This window comes from Gobio gobio (assembly GCF_949357685.1).
Source record: "Gobio gobio genome assembly, chromosome: 3".
NCBI lineage: Eukaryota > Metazoa > Chordata > Actinopteri > Cypriniformes > Gobionidae > Gobio > Gobio gobio.
In genome coordinates, this window is record NC_137099.1 from 63747218 (window position 1) to 63767276 (window position 20059).

At 42.7% G+C, this 20059-nt stretch overlaps 1 protein-coding gene across 1 annotated transcript in view; it reads right to left on the minus strand.

Annotated features, from left to right (window-relative positions):
• The window catches only part of LOC307123010 (sialic acid-binding Ig-like lectin 14), a 35515-nt gene extending 17824 nt beyond the window's left edge, over positions 1 to 17691 (minus strand). The window contains exons 1-4 of the mRNA XM_079811381.1: positions 17601 to 17691; positions 17266 to 17332; positions 13044 to 13406; positions 12706 to 12954 (exon numbers count right to left, since the gene is read on the minus strand). Of these exons, the coding sequence (XP_079667507.1) occupies positions 12706 to 12954; positions 13044 to 13406; positions 17266 to 17320 (667 nt within the window). The 5' untranslated portion in view covers positions 17321 to 17332; positions 17601 to 17691. The remainder of the gene's footprint in view (positions 1 to 12705; positions 12955 to 13043; positions 13407 to 17265; positions 17333 to 17600) is intronic.
• Between the last annotated feature and the right edge of the window lie 2368 nt (positions 17692 to 20059).

Sequence of the window (20059 nt, forward strand, 5' to 3'; positions counted from 1 at the left end):
TTTTGCAACATTATAAATGTCTATACTTGATCAATTTAATGCATTCTTGCTGAATAAATGTATTCATTTCTTTGAATTAATCATAAATTGATCTTTATTAAATTTAAATTGATCACAGGAATAAGTTACATTTTAAAATATACTCAAATAGAAAACAGTTACTTAACATTTAAGTAATATTTCACAATATTACAGATTATTTAGTATTTTTAATAACATAAATGCAGCCTTGGTGAGCAGAAGAGACTTCTTTAAAAACAATTAAAATAGTACAGTTTCCAAACTTTTGACTGGTATAGTGTGTGTGTGTGTGTGTGTGTGTGTGTGTATATATATAACAGAACTATATAAAATCTTAGGGCTGTTTTCTTTTAGACATTTGTGCTCTCTTCCCCACCTTTCTGAATAGATTTCAGCAGTAAAGAGAGAAAGCATTTGCAGTGATGGTTTTTCTCCATTTACCTGACAATTTATAATGCTGCTTGTTCTTCCACGGACAACCGAACCGATGCTTCTACTACAACCATAACTTGTGTGATGATGTTACGTCAAACTCACACGAGCAGCAGCGGTTGTTACCAAGTATTCATTCCCGGGGGATCAATACAAACGAACAGTGTTGGGGAAAGTTACTTTGAAAAGTAATGCATTACAATATTGCGTTACTCCCTTAAAAAGTAACTAATTGAGTTACTTAGTTACTTTTTAAGAAAAGTAATGCGTTACGTTACTTTTGCGTTACTTTTTCTCACCTGGGCAGGGCTTGTTTTTTTGTTTTGTTTTTTAATAGCAAAAAAAGTTATATTTTTGTGAAAATGTAAAGACCTCTTCATACCAAAATTGAACTAATACGCCTCAGGCTGAGGTAAAAATGTGCTGCCATTCTGGATAATGGAAGAGTAGAACGCAGGAGCGAAAAAGTTTTACCAATAAAAACAAAAAATCTAGTAATATTTGCTCATGGTTTAACTGAATCATCGAAGGTAAGTAGCAAGACATTGGTCAATAAAGGTAGATTAAATGTATAAAAATATTTGTTATATTTAACATTTATATATTTGAGGTTTGCATAGTATTCTGATTTTGCATTTGACTGATTTTATTAATTTTGAGGAGGACAGAATCTTTATTGTGCAAGTGAGATAAATAAATGCTCACATTTAGTCTAGAACTACAATAACCAGTGTTGGGCACGTTACTTTAAAAAAGTAATTAGTTATAGTTACTAGTTACTTCTTACAAATAGTAACTGAGTTAGTAACTGAGTTACATCATTATAAAAGTAACTAATTACCAGGGAAAGTAACTAATGTGTTACTTTTTTTTTCTTCAAATGTTCAAATATGTCAAATAACTTGGATGCCCCCAATATTAAATATGTTAAATGAATGAATTGGACAATAAATAGAATAAATTATTATTATAAAACATTGTACATTAAATGTACACTATTGTAATGTTGCTGTGGGACAATGTGAGAGACACCTATCAAATTCAATATATTATTGTAAATATTATAACATTATTGTAAATATTATCAGTAGACCTACTATAGTGTAAATATTGTGTAAATAGTATCAGTACTTCTTTACTACTCCTCTGGTAGTGGAGCTCATGTTATCACCTGGGTTTTTAGCCACTAATGTTGTGGCTGTGATGACGTGAGGCTTCATTAGATTAGAAATAGAATTACTTGCCACCGACGTGTAGAGACTCTTTCTTCCTGGGCATAAGCTGCACGTTACATAAACATTCTTACCTTTCACTTTTCTCTTTCGAGGGAAAAGTAGCGCTTATACTTTCAGTTTGCGAAAGCTACCTTTGAAGTCGTTGGACTGCCATCGCTGACTGTGCATATGCGTGTGCGTCATATGTGTGTGTGTGTGAACTCAACCTATCAACCTCAACCTTCTTGTCTCCCACCCAACCCAACCCCCAACACGCATGGCTGGTGTGCGCGCGCGCACACACACACACACACGTTGCAGGTCCGACTGACAGAGAGCCTGTTCGGATGAAAACCGCTTCAATGAGCTCAATTATAGTAACGGCGCATTTTTTTTCTCAGTAACGCTAACGGCGTTGTAACGGAAGAAACAGTAATTCGTTTGATTACTCGTTACTGAAAAAAGTAATTCTGTTAGTAACGCCTTTTATCTATAACGCCATTATTCCCAACACTGCAAACGAATAAACGGTTCCATTTTCATATTTCTTTGCCTGCATTTTTTGTTGCGGCCGCGGTACATTATAAAAGTAGCCCAAAAAACGCAACCCGCAGCTCCGTAACCTTTCCCGCGACTCCTTTTTTAAAATAGCCCAATTGTGCAGGAAAACCGCGACCCTGCCATGCTGGCAACTATGGTCGCGTGCAGCGCTGCAGCCACGTAAACAGAGTTTGCCCTTCCCCCCTACTGACTTTCACTTTCGGACGGGTGCTTTGCGATTTTTTTTATTTATTTTTTTATTTTTTATGCCTACGTGAAATTCTGCATCCATTGTACGGATTTTTTTATATATTTTTGTCCACCTCGGAAGGGCAACGTGAGTCGAGAAGGGCATATGGGCAGTTGCCCGGGCAACCTGAGCAACCCCCCTGTGCACGTCCCTGCTCATACTACTTTCACGCTCACACGTCGCGCTGGAAATGACGAGAGAGAGAGAGAGAGAGAGAGAGAGAGAGAGAGAGAGAGAGAGAGAGAGAAAAAAAAAATAAGGCTATGCAAGGTACTTACAATGGAAGTGAATGGGGGAGCTTTTTGCAGAAGTTAAAATGTAAAATCTAATGCTTATAATAAAAACATTTACAATATTTGTTCTGTTAAAACGTGTACATTATTTGAGCTTTAAAGTTGTTTTAGGGTGCTGTGTTGTCATGGAAGCTGTAATGTTATAATGTTATATAACTTTACACAGGAAATGTTTAGAAAGCTTTTTTTTCATACTAAAATCACGGATATTGTTCACATCCTGTAGCTTTACTATTGAAACATTGAGTATTTTAATTGTAACACCTTACTCACTTTCTTTTATTTCTTTTGACTAATTATGGGAACTCCTTTTAAACCCCAACTCACAATTCTATAACCTCCTACTGACTCAAATAAGTATTTAACAACACAAATAAGGCTGCTTTAACTACAAAATTAAAATAAGGAAATTAGTCTGTATTTTTCCAATAAACAATTACAACATTTGATTGAAAACCAAAGTTATAGAAATATAGAATAAAATAAAAATATGCAAATCGGAAGACTTCCAATTTCTCAAATGTCTCAGGAAAATTTCCCCAGTGCAAATATCACTCAATATATCAAATAAATGAGTGGAATATTGCAAATAGCAAATCACATATTGTAGATGTTGTGCTTAACTACATAAACTAACCCTTACAATCAACAGATAACAAAAGGATCTTCTTATTCAGATTAACCAAATTTGAATAGAATAATTGTGGGCCCACACACACTCTCGCACGCTCACACACGCTCACACAGTCTCACGCGCGCGCGTTTTCCCCCCATGTTGCAGGTGAAAGGATTGAAAATAATCAAAGATATTTGATATTTGAAATCCAACAAAGAAATTTGCTTCAACACATTTGCTTATCAGAAGGACCTGGAAGACAAAAGGCAGGCCTCTAGGCCGCAGGGGGTGCCACACCTTTTACTGTTGGGGAAGTTTGGTCTGATTGGTCAGTTTGAATGTTATGTGTGAGTTTGGTCTGATTGGTCAGTTTAAAAGAATACATTTGGTTTCAGTCACATGGTCAAGGAATAGATAAAAGGATTGGAACTGTGTCTCTCTCTCTCTCTTTTTCCTCTTGCTCTTGAAGTCATCTGGGCTTCTTGTCTTTGCTCTCTTCTTCTCTCTCCCCCACTCTCTCTCCTCTCTCTTTCTCTCTCTCTCTCTCTCTCTCTCTTTCTCTCTCTCTCTCAGGTAACATTGTATTCATGCTGTGTACGATTAATGGTATAAGTTTATCATCTCATTCATCCATTTTTAAACTATTTTAAGTGTAACCATAACCAGATTTTGTCATTAAATCCTTTCTATTACAAATACTGTGCTAACTAGTTTTGATTTAGTATTGACTTTGAAGTGCTCCCTATTGCAATACAATATAGTCACATTATAGCAACGCTCTCCCACATATTTTGCTATTGTAACTGCGCTTATCTCCGTCGTTGGTATGAGTTGCAGTGGGTGGAAATAGACGAGAAATGTACAGTTTTCTTCCATCTTTCTGATAACGTTTTTTAGTCTAATGGCAACCCTGTAGATTGAACCATCTACAGGAGTCCACTCTTACACAGGCCTGTAGCGTTCCTTGTGTGTGTCGTGGCCATTAAAGCAAACTCAAAATTGGCCCCTTCACTCCTGAGAGCAAAATAAAATGAACTCAAATACCTGGAAACACAGAAACTGTCCGTTGAGCTCAGCAAATGAGTGTGACTCTTTTGGCTCCTCTCGTGAAGTTCCCTTTCGTTCAGTCACTACGACGTACGTTAGTGACTAACAAATGGGGGTTTCGCCTAGAAGCCAATTACCTTCGAGGTGTTTAACAGCGCCCAATGGCGTGCCAATGCCATGGGCATGCGGAATTTGCATGCGTAACTCTGCCCCACCGCGTGGGTATATAAGGAAGTACGCTGGCAACATCGCATTATGTTTCTGCTTTGGAGCCAAGAGTACCTCTTCACTCCTTCAAGCCTACAACTGAGTCTTTGTCAAGCCTTCGAGACGAGCAGCTTTCCAGAGCCGTTGGATCTACGGCGCGTTCCAGTGATCGCATACTGCCTGCCTGCTGATCTGCGCAGTGGTCCGTCTGACAGCTGGTGTGTGGTCCCTGGGCGCTTCGGCGTCTCTGCGAAGCTTTCCTCTCATAAAAGAGCTTACACGTGGCACGTCCTTTCCAGGATGTCTCGCCCGTGTACTTCTGGGTGTGGCCGGGTTCAGCATGCTCAAGCAGCGTTCGTGGATGAGTCATGTTCCCACTGCGGGAACATGACCATCGCGGTCCTGCGGTCAAGACTCAAGGATCTTCGTAATGAAGTGAGAGTCCCCTCAACCACACCCCGATCTACCGTGCCCCCCCGTGGCCGGTACTTCGGCTGGTGGTCAGGGTGACCTGAGGGTTACGGTGTGGAACAAAGCCCAGACGCTCAGACGTTCAGGCTGAAATCGCGGGGCCAGCTCCGGCTCCCCCGCGCATTTCGTTTGGCGCTCCAGAGGATGATGCGATATCGGTCACCGCATCACAAGGTGGGCTCTAGTCCTCTGAGGATGATGACTCGGCTGTGCTGCCGCCTTCGGGCGCGCCAGGATTGCCCGAGTCGGACCCAGAGCTGACAGCCATGCTGTCTCAGGCAGCCGCGAGTCTAGGGATAGAGTGGAACCCTCCGCCCTGTCCCGAACGCTCGCGGCTTGATGATTGGTTTTTGGGGGCCCGCGCTGACTCACGTCAGTCCCCGCCCTCAATACCTTTCTTTCCCGAGCTGCATGAGGAGATTGCCCGGTCCTGGAAGTCCCCGTTGTCTTCCCGTGATCGGTCTGCAGTCTCCTCCGCCTTCTCCATCCTTGATGTGGCCGCGGCCAAAGGGTACACTGGGGTCCCCCAGGTTGAACGTTCTGTTGCGATGCAATTGTGTCCTCAGAGCGCTTCGACCTGGCGAGGCGACCCTAAGCACCCCTCCAAAGCCTGTCGATTCACATCAACCTTGGTGGCGAAATCGCACAGAGCTGCGGGGCAGGCTGCCGCCTCTTTGCATGCCATGGCGATCCTACAGGTCTACCAGGCCAGGATCCTCAGGGACATGCACGAGGGTGGAGTTGATCCGGGGCTCTTAAATGAGCTGCAGCCGCCACCGACCTAGCTCTACGGGTGACGAAGGTGACCGCACGCTCCCTGGGTCAAGTGATGTCCACAAATGTGGTCCAGGAGCGACATTTGTGGCTAAACCTGGCCGATATGCGGGACACCGAGCAAACACGCTTCCTCGATGCCCCCATATCCCAGGCTGGCCTCTTCGGCGGAGCGGTTGAAAACTTCGCCCAACAGTTTTCAACCGCCCAGAAGCAGACTGAGGCTCTCAAACATGTACTGCCCCAGCGGCCAGCTGCTGCTTCCACCCAGCCGCCGGCACAGTCGCCTCAGCCTGCTTGCCGCCGAGGACGCCCTCCTAAGGCTCCCGCCCCTCCCACCCGGTCCAAGCAGCAGCCTTCACCCGGGCCGGGTCGCGGAGGAAGCCGTAGGAAGGAGTCCAAGTCCCCTCAGGCCGCCCCGCGACCCGCTAAACGCCAGGCCAAGCGGCACTCCTGAGACGGACGGCTCAGGGATGGGAAATTCTTTCGAGGAGATGGTAGCAGGACCACTCCTTCCCCCGGTGGAGGGCAGGTGGAGGGCCGGGGGAGAATCCTTTGTTTAGCTGCTGGCCCCCGGGTCAGCAGCACCCTAATCTGGTCAAAGAAAGAATTAACACTCCCATCCCTAAGCCCCCAGAGATCGGTGATGTCAGTGCGCGCCACCCACGGGTCCCGCCACTCGCATCCCACTCTGTCGCCAGCCTCCTGGCAGAGCAGACCCCAGTGGAACGTGCGTCCTTCCCTGGTCTCCTCTGTCAGGACGCAGCAGTTAACCGCACCCCCACACCGGGACGCCCAACAGCCTCCCTTGTCCGGGTCGGTAACGCTGCATCGCTGCCCCACACCGGGTACTCCTGTAGTCCGAATGACCCCGCTGGTGCAGTTCCTGGGAGCCTGGCTTCAGATTCCAGGGCTGTCCCACTGGGTCGCGAAGACAGTCAGGCGCGGCTACGCGATTCAGTTCGCGCAGGTTCCTCCCTGTTTCTGGGGAGTCCGCTTTACTATGGTCGGGGCCAATGCCCCTGTCATGCGAGCGGAGGTTGCCACCCTACTGGCGAAGGGTGCGATCGAACCTGTTCCTCCAGCCTCGATGAAGTCCGGGTTTTACAGCCCCTACTTCATTGTACCCAAAAAGACCGGTGGGTTGAGACCAATCCTGGACCTGCGCATCTTGAACCGTTTCCTTCACAAGTTTCCGTTCAAGATGTTGGCAGCGAAACGCCTTTTCGAATGCGTTCGTCCCGGCGATTGGTTTGCAGCGATCGACCTGAAGGACGCCTACTTTCATGTCTCCATCCTACCTCGACACAGACCGTTCCTACGGTTTGCTTTCGAGGGGCGGGCATACCAGTACGCGGTCCTCCCATTCGGGCTATCTCTGTCCCCTCGCGTCTTTACGAAGATTGCCGAGGCAGCCCTTGCGGCCCTACGGCAGCACAGGGTTCGCATCCTGAACTACCTCGACAACTGGCTCATAATGAGTCACTCTCGAGAGCAGGTTTGTGAACACAGAGATCTGGTTCTCCACCACTTAGCCTGTCTGGGCCTTCGGGTCAACTGGGAGAAGAGCAAACTTTGCCCCGTGCAGAGGATCTCTTTTCTCGGTATGGAGATCGACTCGGTCGCCATGTGCGCGCAGCTTACCAGCGAGCGCGCGCAGTCTCTGCTGACTTGCCTCCGTCAAATCGAGAGCAAGAGTGCGGTTCCACTGAAACATTTTCAGAGGCTCCTGGGGCATATGGCATCTGCAGCTGCGGTAACGCCGCTCGGATTGCTACATATGAGACCGCTTCAGCACTGGCTTCGCGATTGAGTCCCGAGATGGGCATGGCGGTCTGGCACGCTCCGGGTCCAAATAACCCGGGCCTGCTTACAGACACTCACTCCGTGGTCAAACCTCAGTTTTCTACGGGTCGGCGTGTCCTTAGAACGAGTTTCCAGGCATGTTGTTGTATCAACGGATGCCTCCTCCACGGGCTGGGGTGCCATGTGCAATGGACAAGCAGCCGCGGGCTCCTGGACAGGACCCCAGCGCCTTCTGCATGTCAATTGCCTCGAGTTGCTGGCAGTACGGTTCGCCCTGCACCGCTTCCGAGCGTTGCTGAGGGGTCAACACGTACTTGTCTGGACAGACAACACGGCCACAGTAGCGTACATCAACCACCAGGGCGGTCTACGCTCCCGCCGTATGTCTCAACTCGCCCGCCATCTCGTTTTATGGAGTCAGAAGCACCTGAGGTCCCTTCGTGCTATCCACATCCCGGGAGACCTGAACCGTGCAGCCGACGAGCTCTCACGGCTTCAGCCACTTCCTGGAGAATGGAGACTACATCCCCAGACGGTCCAGCTGATTTGGGAACAGTTCGGCGACGCGCAGGTAGATCTGTTTGCCTCCCAAGACTCTTCCCACTGCAGCCTGTACTATTCCCTGACCGAGGGCACGCTCGGCACGGATGCACTGGCCCCAGGGCCTACGCTTAAATGCGTTTCCCCCAGTGAGCCTTCTCGCACGGGTACTGTGCAAGATCAGGGAGGACAAGGAGCAGGTCATGTTGGTTTTCCCGTATTGGCACGGCCAGACCTGGTTCTCAGAGCTGCAACTCCTTGCGACAGCCCCTCCCTGGCCTATCCCTCTGAGACCGGACCTCCTCTCTCAGAGACGGGGCACCCTATGGCACCCGCGTCCAGCGCTCTGGAAGCTCCACGTGTGGCTTCTGGACGGGACGCGGCAGGTTTGAGTGGCCTGCCACCTACGGTGGCCGCCACTATCACTTCCGCTAGGGCAGAGTCTACAGGACACCTCTATGCGTTGAAGTGGAACCTCTTCGTCACCTGGTGCTCTTCCCGCCAAGAAGACCCCTGGAATTGCCCGATCGGGTCCGTGCTTGAGTTTCTCCAAGAGGGGCTGGAGCGAAGGCTGTCACATACCCTGAAAGTGTATGTGGCTGCAATATCTGCCCATCACGACCTCTTGGGAGACAAAAAGGTAAGTCAGCACGATCTGATCATCAGGTTCCTGAGGGGGGCGAGGAGACTGAATCCTCCTCGCTCTCCTCTCGTTCCCTCTTGGGACCTCTCAGTAGTTCTAAGTGCTCTGCAGAGGCCTCCCTTTCAGGGTACCCGCGGGATCTTAAAAAGTCTTAAATGTCTTTAAATTCAAAATCAAAGTTTTAAGGCCTTAAAAAGTCTTAAATTCGCTAAAGTGTTGAGTTCTAGGTCTTAAATAATTTTAAACGGGTCTTAATTTTCCTACGTCCATGTAACGCTACCTCTTGCTCATTGAAATGCTCCCGCGGCGTTTTAGAGAGAGAGAGAGAGAGAGAGAGAGAGAGAGAGAGAGAGAGAGAGAGTGTGTGTGTGTGTGTGTATGTGTGTTTTGTTTCGCTAGTGAGAGACCAACATGCATCTTATATTGCAGCCAATCAGCTTTCGTGTTATTGGCGCGAGGCTCTCTCGGATTGTACCACAGACACATCAAACAGATTTTATTCTTCAGCTTCAGTTCTCCAGTTCTTCCAGTTCCGCGATTGTGAAAGCGAAGGCGAATCTTTCTTACCTGCCATCTCGCATAATGACCAAATAAAAGTATGATATGCCCGAAAGCACAAAAAAAAAGAGTTTTAAAAAGCGATGTAAACCCCGAATTCATTCGCTACTGCCATAAGGACCGATGTCAGACTGGCTGCGGATTCTGTTCACGCGTTTGCCGTCTATCAGCGCTCGCGCAAGTGTAGCCTACCGAATCTAGGCTCATTCATAGATATCTATGGGCTCGTAAACTGTAGGTCTTAAAGTGAAAGCAACCCAATATAGCCTAGCCAATACCCACTCCTGCCTGTGTCGTTAATATTAATCAAACAACAACAACAGGGAAAAACAAACAGTATCCTACCTAAACTAAAGCACTAAAGCAGTTTGTATCTCTATATTTAAGTTGTATTTATTTGTCCTATTGTCAAACAAGATTCATGCATTTTGTTTGATTTATTGCCATGTGTGACTATTGTGCATCTAACATAATGCTGTGGTAAATGTGGCATCATTATGAAAAAAAAAACATGCACATTTCTGAAAATGGCCACCACAAAATCAGTAATTTTGATCTCACAAGAAATGTATATACATACACACACACACACACACACACACACACAAAAGTTTGAGAACGGTAAGATTTTAAAATGTTTTTAAAGAAGTCTCATCTGCTCACCAAGGCTGCATTTAAACAGTATTATTGTGAATTTTTTTTTTTTTTTTACAATTTAAAATAACTATTTTATATTTCAATATATATTTTAAAATGCAATTTATTTCTGTGATTCAAAGCTGAATTTTCAGCATCATTACTCCAGACTTTAGTCACATAATCCTTCAGAAATATTTTTTTTACTTTCTATTTCAGATGAATGCTGTTCTTTAGAACTTTCTATCCATCAAAGAATTCTAAAAAAAATGTTTTACACAACTGTGTTCAACACTGATAATAATCATAAATGTTTGTTGATCATCAGATCCTCATATGAGAATGATTAGTGAAGGGTCATGTGACACTGAAGACTAGAGTAGGTAATGATGATAAATTCAGCTTTGATCACAGGAATAAATTACACTTTACTATATATTCACATAGAGAACAGTCACAACAGAACTGTCAAAATATTACAGCTTTTATGTATTTTTAATAACATAAATGCAGCATTGGTGAGCAGAATGTAAAAACATAAAAAAATCGTATCGTTCTCAAACTTTTGACCGGTAGTGTGTGTGTATATTAATCCTGGTGGGATTGAGCTATGAGGAAGTGCAAGTTTACTAATACTTTGTTCAATTTGAATAAATTAATTTGCTTTGCAAGTAATTTTGTGATTCTGCATATCCTTTTGTACGTTTTTTTTTTTAATTGCGTGATATAGGTCTTAAATTTAATTCATAATGGTCTTAAAAAGGTCTTAAAAAGTCTTAAATTTGACATGGTGAAACCTGCAGATACCCTGCCTTTGAGCCTTTGCGGTCGGTTGACATTAAGTTCCTGTCGATGAAGACGGCTCTGCTGACCGCATTGGCCTCTCTTAAGAGGGTCGGGGACCTGCAGGCTTTTTCAGTTGACGAAGCGTGCCTTGAGTTTGGGCCGGCTAACTCTCACATGACCTTGAGACCCCGGCCTGGATATGTGCCCAAGGTTCCTACCACTCCCTTCAGAGATCAGGTAGTGAACCTGCAAGCGCTGCCTTTGGAGGAGGCAGACCCAGCCTTGACATTGCTCTGTCCAGTACGCGCTCTCCGCGCTTACGTAGACATGATGCAGTGTTTCAGGACCTCAGACCAGCTCTTTGTTTGTTATGGTGGAGAGCGGAAGGGAAGAGCTCTCTCAAAGCAGAGGTTGTCTCACTGGATAGTGGACACCATTGTTTTGGCTTACCAGCAGCAAGGTCGACCATGTACCCTTGGTGTGAGGGCACACTCCACCCGGAGTGTGGCCTCCTCTTGGGCTCTAGCGCATGGCGCCTCGCTAACAGACATCTGCAGAGCTGCAGGCTGGGCGACACCCAACACATTCGCCAGATTCTACAATCTCCGAGTGGAGCCAGTGTCCGACTATGTACTCGCCCCCCCGGGGGGCTGGTAATGGACCAGGCTCTGGTGTCTTCGCTTGCTCGCCACTCCACTCCACGGACTGGATACGTGCGATATTTTCCCTCAGGTGAGCTCCCCGAGAGCCCTGAGCTCCTCCAGCACTGTCGACGCCGACATCAGTTCAGTCTGCCCTTCGAGCCCAGACCCTCATGTCCGGCCAGGTGCCCCGTGTGCATAGTTCCCTCCGGCGACCCCCACACGAGTATTTCCACCGTAAGCCTCCTCAGTGAGCAGGTGTCTTTCCCTTGGCAAACCCCTGCCACCCCTAGGGTTAAAAATCCACCTTCGGCTGGTACCCTAGAGTTTCCCATATGCAGCCCACAGCGGGTCATATGTGTACTCTCTAAGTGTACTCCTCCTCAGGGAACGAGGGTTACATACGTAACCGAGACGTTCCCTTTCGTTCAGTCACTACGACGTACGTTAGTGACTAACGAATGGGGGTTCCAATATAACCGCGCCACTCAGCTGTCGTCCAGTGCCCTGCGTAAGTGTGAGATCCCGCCACTTAAGGCCGTAGGACTCCCACTTATCACAGGATTACCAAGGTACACTGGGAAGCACATCGCAGCAAAATAAAATAATGCTGCATTCTCTTCACAAGCACATCTAACTCAAAAAAATTGTCTTTCACACCACAATCTGAACCAGTAGTCACAAAAACGTACTAACGGTTAGTTAGTAAACAAACTAAAATCGATCACATCAATCCGATCTGGATTTCTCTGTGTCAACACCTGATACACCCGTCATTTTCGCCTCCTCTCTCACAACAGCCAATCGCTGTCACGAATACGTTTCTAGAAGGTGGGTTTTACAATCCCTTATCAAATAACAAAAGAAATGATCAAACATGCTTGCAAAAATCACATTTTCCGGCAAGTACATTTCAACCAAACAAAATGAAAACAGACTTTTTAAAGAAACAGTCAATATATATGGAGATTAATGTATTATATTAAACACAGCATACAAAATAACTACTTTACTTATACTACCTTCATTTAACTAAAATTCACCCAGGTTACATAATGTTTACAGCTCGGCACAATTTACTTACATTGTAAGTGTCAACAACCTGTTTTTTTTTTTTTTTTTAAGGAGGGACCGGTGAACTCTACTGGCTTTCTGTTCTGACTGTGATACTGATCAACTGTCCATGTTACCAACAAGCCAAGGCTGTATTGTGTTCTGACCCATACTCACACATGACATTGAGATGAACATCAGGAGAGATGTGATGGTGTCCATGTACAGCACAGCTATATCTGCCTGCATCCTCTCTTCTGACTGACTGCAGCAGGAGTTCATTGTTTCTGTCTCTTCTCTCAGTTAATGGCTGTGAGTTTCTGTACCAGATGAATGTTGCTCTGTCAGTCAGAGTGCAGCTGCTTTTACATGTCAGACGGACTGAATCTCCCTCTGTCACTCTCTCAGGAGACTCCACCTGAAGATCTGAACACAACACACACATTATATATAGTGTTGCTGTCATACACTGATTATTATTCAACATAATGCAGAGAACAAGAGATAAACCTCACCAAACTCACCTGTGACATTAAGAGTCACTCCTGGAACACCAACCCATTTTCCATCATCTTTATTAGTGATGAATCTGAAATAGTACTTGTGTGAATTCTTCAGTGTCACATGACTCAGTCTGACGGTGCAGTTCTGCTGTTGATCTCCCAGATACTGAAGCCTCTGACTGTATTCAGGGTCATTAGACAGATCTGGAAACTCATTATTATCTTTTTCCATTGTTTTGGTCCAGAACACTTTCCTGATCTGATGTCTTGTAGGGTATGTATAAGTGCAGTTCATTATCACTGTTGAGTCCTTTAGTGCACAGATGTGTGAAGGACTGTAACTCACACCCCAACTGCCCCACTGGCTAGAAACCCCTGAAACACAACATTCACAAGGATCAATGATAATGTCCATCGATGAGTTAAAAAAGTACCATAAACATTCACTAAACTAGATTTTCTCTACAAAACGGCTGTTTATAAATGAAGAACTACACTTATCATGTTATGTGTGAAATCTACAGACATCAGACAGGAAGTGATGAAATGCAAGAAGCAGAACAGTGAACGCTAACCGTGAAAAACATGTTGCACTATAAGTTAGCAGCTTCCGCAGTTAGCATTATGTCAGCAAAAACCTAAATAATGCAATTTTAGTTTGAAAGCAACAATTACATCACAGACATTTCACTTAATTACCCACTGAGCAAAGTTATGTCCAAAAGACGTCTTTTCAATGTCTTTGCCCCTAGAGGCGTACGTTGAAAAGACGTCCACTGAGGAGCCAGAATGAAAGTTTTTATGACGTCTGTTTTTGACGTGTTCTGCACTTCCGATATAGACGTTCATGGAACCTCAAGGTTAAAAACTAGTAATGTGCTCATTGTGGACATATTTTCCATTTGAAATTGCAAAGCAACTCACAGACAGTGTGTGTTTGTCCAGAAATCATGAAAATAAAAGAAACTTAGCTCACACCTTTAGACACTTTAGACAACTTAGCATCTGTAATTCACACATCTTTGGATTGTGAGAGAATCGTGGGATTCAATCCAGGATCTTCTTGCTGTGAGGAGACAGTGTTTCCCACTGAGACACTGGTGCTGCCCTTAATCACAGACATAAGACACACTTTGACTATTTCTGTCAGACGTCTACAGAAGCTCTTACTGAGAATTAACAGAGCTTTAGATGTTGATGTTTATGTTTCATTTGAAGTCACCATTGTGGTGGGAAGCGTTTGCTTTAGTTGGGCTCTTGGTCCCCGTATTTGTGTTAGCGTTTCTTTGGATGTTATAACTGTGTGTGTAAAACACAATAGTTGTGGCTGAGAAAGCAAAGATAAAGTGACTTCAGGTGTTGTCAGCTCCTTGTTGATGACTAAATCATCAGAAGTCTAGAATCTGATGTTGTGCATTTGAGTTTTGTGATCTTGTTTGGCAAATAATCATTTGTTTATAGCCTCAATAACCTTGTAAATCTACTTTAGCGGACCAGTAGCAATAATCACTTGTCCTGAAAGATAAAACAGAATGTGCACATAGTTTTGAGAAAATATTTCACATAGTCACACACAGACATCACAATTTTGCTGATGATTCACAACAACGGTAACAATCAAAACAACAAAAGCTTCATGCTGCAATGCATGATGGGTAGCTTCATAGTACTAAATAGGGCTGGGCGATATATATCGTGAGATTGTTATGCGCATCTCATCAGTAAAGCCGGTTAATTGATTAGTAGTAAATCGCCTTCACCTGCTTTCAGATGGAGCGGCATTTACTACAAAGAGCCGTAGTTAACTGACAAGCTGAGCCATATCGCATTAATATCGTGGACGTATCGCCAGCGATAATTAATGCGATATGGCTCAGCTTGTCAGTTAACTACGGCTCTTTGTACACAGCAAAAACTCCAGTGTTAAATTAACACTCCTGGGAGTGTATATGAGTCCACTCAAGAGTGTTGAAGGTAATGAGATAATTAAGTGATTAATTTAGTGATGATTGATCATTATTGAAGACACCTGATGATAACAAGCAGAAAATCTCAAATTGTAAGCCACCGTTATGGGGATGGGTGTTTGCTTTAGTTGGGCTCTTGACCCTTATGTTATTAACTTTAGATTTTGTCTGGCTGCTGTATCTGAGTTATAACTGCCAGAAGAACAAAGATAAAAAGTGATCTGTTGGTTATATTATGACAATCATCATTTGAACAATGTTTTTGATTTATGTTGTTGTTAACAGCATAACTTTGATTCTGCATAAATATACAAAATTTTAGATATAATATAAAGGATTTTTTAAAAGTTGTTTTTAAAAAGTTTTTCTTTTAGGCACACACAGACATCAAGATTCAGTCTATGCATCTCAACAATGGTGATGAGCAGAATATTCAATTAGGAAAAGTAAATTACATAGACAATTCAGATCATAATTTATTCATACCGCAATGCATGATGGGATCCATTAATGAGTTGTGATTGGTGGTAGCAACTGCAACATGCTTTATTATTGTCACCATTGTTGAGACTCACATGCTGATTATTGATGTCTGTGTTTCTAAATTAATTTATTTGAAAGTCTTTTGATCAGAACAATGTTTATTAAATATTTTGGATTATAAGAAAAAATGATAATCACCTGCTGTAAAATCACAACGCTGCTGCTGCCAATGTAAAACCAAACTATCTCAAAAAGTTTCATTTTTCTGATCACAGCATGATTATGTCAAATCATAGCCCACACTATCAGATCACATTTTTCTTTGTTAAGTTGACTGTTATAAATCAATAACAGCAGACAAACAAAATCTAAAGTAAATAATATAAGGGTCAAGAGCCCAACTAATGCACACACCCATCCCCATAACGGTGGCTTACAATTTGAGATTTTCTCCTTCAGAGATTCTTCTTGTTAACATCAGGTGTCTTCAATAATGCTCAATCATCACTTAATTAATCACTTAATTATCTCATTAACTTCTCTAACGTCTTTCTTAATTTAACACTGGAGTTTTAGCTTTGTAGTAAATGCCGCTCCATCTGAAAGCAGGTGAAGGCGATTTACTACTAATCAATTAACCGGCTTTACTGATGAGATGCGCATAACAATCTCACGATATATATCGCCCAGCCCTAGTGCAAAACTCAAACTTGATTGTCACCGTTGTTGTGAAGCATATGCATAATCTTGATGTCTGTGTGTGACTATGTGAAATATTTGCTCAAAACGTTGTTTGCACATGCTGTTTTATCATCCTTTAGGATAAATGATCCTTTTAATGCTATTGGTGCCAATACAGCAGATTCACAAAGCTATAGCAGCTTTAAACAAATGACTATTGTTCCAAACAAGCACACAAAACTTAAAACACAACATTAGCTGCTTGCTTTCTGATGATTTAGTCATCAACAAGGAGCTGTTAACACCTGAAGTCACTTTAGCTTGGCTTTCTCAGCCACAACTGTTGTGTGTCTCACACACACACAGTTACAGCAGCCAAAGAAACGCTAACACAACTACGGGAACCAAGAGCCCAACTAAAGCAAACGCTTCCCACCACAATGGTGACTTCAAATTAAACATAAATATCAACATCTAAAGCTCTGTTAATTCTCAGTAAGAGCTTCTGTAGACGTCTGACAGAAATAGTCAAAGTGTGTCTTATGTCTGTGATTAAGGGCAGCACCAGTGTCTCAGTGGGAAACACTGTCTCCTCACAGCAAGAAGATCCTGGATTGAATCCCACGATTCTCTCACGATCCAAAGATGTGTGAATTACAGATGCTAAGTTGTCTAAAGTGTCTAAAGGTGTGAGCTAAGTTTCTTTTATTTTCATGATTTCTGGACAAACACACACTGTCTGTGAGTTGCTTTGCAATTACAAATGGAAAATATGTCCACAATGAGCAGATTACTAGTTTTTAACCTTGAGGTTCCATGAACGTCTATATCGGACGTGCAGAACACGTCAAAAACAGACGTCATAAAAACTTTCATTCTGGCTCCTCAGTGGACGTCTTTTCAACGTACGCCTCTAGGGGCAAAGACATTGAAAAGACGTCTTTTGGACATAACTTTGCTCAGTGGGTACAGTAAATATTTACCAGTGATTACTGTTTCCTGGAGCTACTAGTGAAGTTAACTGGACCATGCTGATTGGTCAAAACCTTTGTTTCTAATATTGACTTATTATAAGTCACATGGCATTTACAGGAGAGACTCACCTGGACTCATGAGCAGAAACAGCAGAGCAAGAGGAGGAGCCATTATCAGTGACATCACTACAGGAAACTGAATAACATGTATAAACACATCATCTTTAGTTTCATGAACACTACAACAACATCAGTTTATTGTATTATACATACACTGTAAATATGATCAAACAACACTTTAACTTTACACAACACAACTTTTGGTTGAAACTCATTTAAAGACATTAGGCAGACATGAGCTCCAGACATTCAGAGGATATTATGAAAGAAAATGTTTCTCACTTCAAGTTTCTTGTGTGACTGGAGATTAGACAATATTTATACTGAACAAGTGTAACACGTACCTTTCCGTAGTTTCAGCCGCTAGGAACAGACTCCAGGAGAGTGAACTGCAAATGCAAGCGGAAAACTTTCTTCTGCTGTTTTACAGTTTTTTACTTCCTCTTTTTAAAGTCTATTTCAGTGACATACCCCATGCCAAGACAGGAACAACCCAAATGAAACCACTTGCAAAGAATGGGGAAAAAAAGATAAAACACTCTTGTAAAAAAAAAAAAAAAAGTATACATGCTTGACTACAGAGCTGGCATTAAAAACAAATCAAGTGAAACCTTTAGTGAGAATGGAATCTTCCTGTCATCATGATTAGAAGGTGTTGATCAGTTTCCTGCAAAGTGTTTTTCTTTCTTTAAGAGAAGTAGTTCTTCATTTTTATAGATAGTAAGTTTTTGTACAATAAGTTCAAACTGTGCAAGTTTACATGTATGTTCAGTAATATTTTACACCGCTGGAACTCAAGAATATGGATGGATGGATGAGGGGATGGGTGTTTTGTGTTTCAATTCAAGAGTTGAGGGGGTTCTTTAATAGTACAGACTGGGATTTGTTTAAACAAGTGTGTACTGATCTAGACGATCTCACAGAGACTGCGACAAACTATTTTGTATTTTGTTAAGACTTAGTAATTCCTTGGATCACTAAACTGGTTAGGAATGCAGTCATGGTACGGAATAGATCTTTTAAACTTGGTGATAGTATTCAATATAGAGAAGCCCACAAACTAGTGAAAAAAGAAGTAAAATTAGCAAAATTGCAGTATAAGGAAAAAATAGAAACTATGTTTTCTAACGGGAGATCTCTGTGTGATGTGAAGTCTACAATTGGAACTAAACAGAAGACAAAAAGTATTACTTTACAAGGGAAACCCGATTATGAACTAGCAGAGAATTTTAACTCATTTTATACACGTGTTGATACTCATGATTTTACCTCTGAACTGTATAATCATTTTGGAATTCCAGAGACTGTAGATAATGTTAAATGTCTTCTTTTTTTCTTTTTGTTTTCTTTATTTATATAGCACAAGTAAACACAACCAACGTTGACCACTGTGCTTTACATAAGATACACAGAAAACATGAAAGAAAAACACAATGCAATAATGTCAAATGTCTAATGTCAAATTAGTGAAGCTGACGTACATAGCTGTTTTGACCAGGTTAAGGTTAAGAAGAGTCCAGGTCCTGATCACATTGGTGGCAGAATGTTGAGGACGTGTGCTGAGCAGCTTTCAGGGATTTATTATTTTATCTTTAATAAATCCTTGAAACTTTCTAAAGTCCCTTGTCTTTGGAAAAACTCTATAGTAGTGCCAATTTGCAAAAAATAAATAAATCATCTTTCTCTTAATGACTATAGGCCCATTCCACTTACTTCCTTGGTTATGAAATCTTTTGAAAAATTAGTAAGGGAGGAAATTTTAGCTTTATCTCAGTCAGCCCTTGATCCTATGCAGTTTGCCTATAGATCAGGTAGAGGAGTGGAAGATGCCACTTGTACCCTATTAAATATGATTTAAAAACATTCGGAAGGCACAAAAAAATCACATACGTTTGCTCTTTGTTGATGTTTCCTCTGCTTCTAATTGTGCTCAGCCCCATATTTTGGCTAAGAAACGTATTGAACATTTTCATTTAGACTCAGCCATTGTGTGTTGGCTGGTGGATTTTTTAACCAACAGAGTCCAAAGAGTGCGTGTTAATGGTGTGTTGTCCAGTCCAATTGGTATCATCCTCTGGTACACCTCAGGGTTGTGTTTATCCCCTCTTTTGTTTTATTTATACACTGATGATTGTCGTAGTGTTTTTGAAGGAAGACACATTGTTAAATTCGCAGACGACTCTGTGATTGTGTCTCTCCTCACTGAGTCAAATGGGAATCATGGTCCAGTGGTTGATCATTTTATTCAATGGTGTGAGGATTCTTTTTTTAATTATTAATGCTTCTAAAACAAAAGAGATGTCCATTGATTTCCGTAAAAAGAACTCTGTACCTGTGCTACCTGTTGTCATAAAGGGACATCAAGTAGATGTGGTTAAACAGTATAAATATTTAGGGACTGTACTCGATGATAAACTAAAATTTGAAGCAAATACTGATATTATTAGAAGAAAAGCTCTTCAGCGTATGTATTTTTTGAGGAAACTTTGAACTTTTAATATGGATGCTTCTTTCATGAAACTGTTTTATTTCTGTTTTATTGAATCCGTCTTAAGTTTCTCTATTATTTGCTGGTATGGTAATTTAAATGTCAGGAACAAGAGTAAGTTGACTAGTATTGTAAAAATGTGTAGCAAGATTGTTGGAACTGATCTAAGGACCATCACACACATTTATGAACATATGGTGACTAGGAAGGGCCAGCTAGTCCTTTCTGACGTTGCCCACCCATTGTGCACTGAATTTCTATTGCTTCCATCGGGTCAGAGACTTAAACTCCCCTTGTGTAAATCTAATAGATATC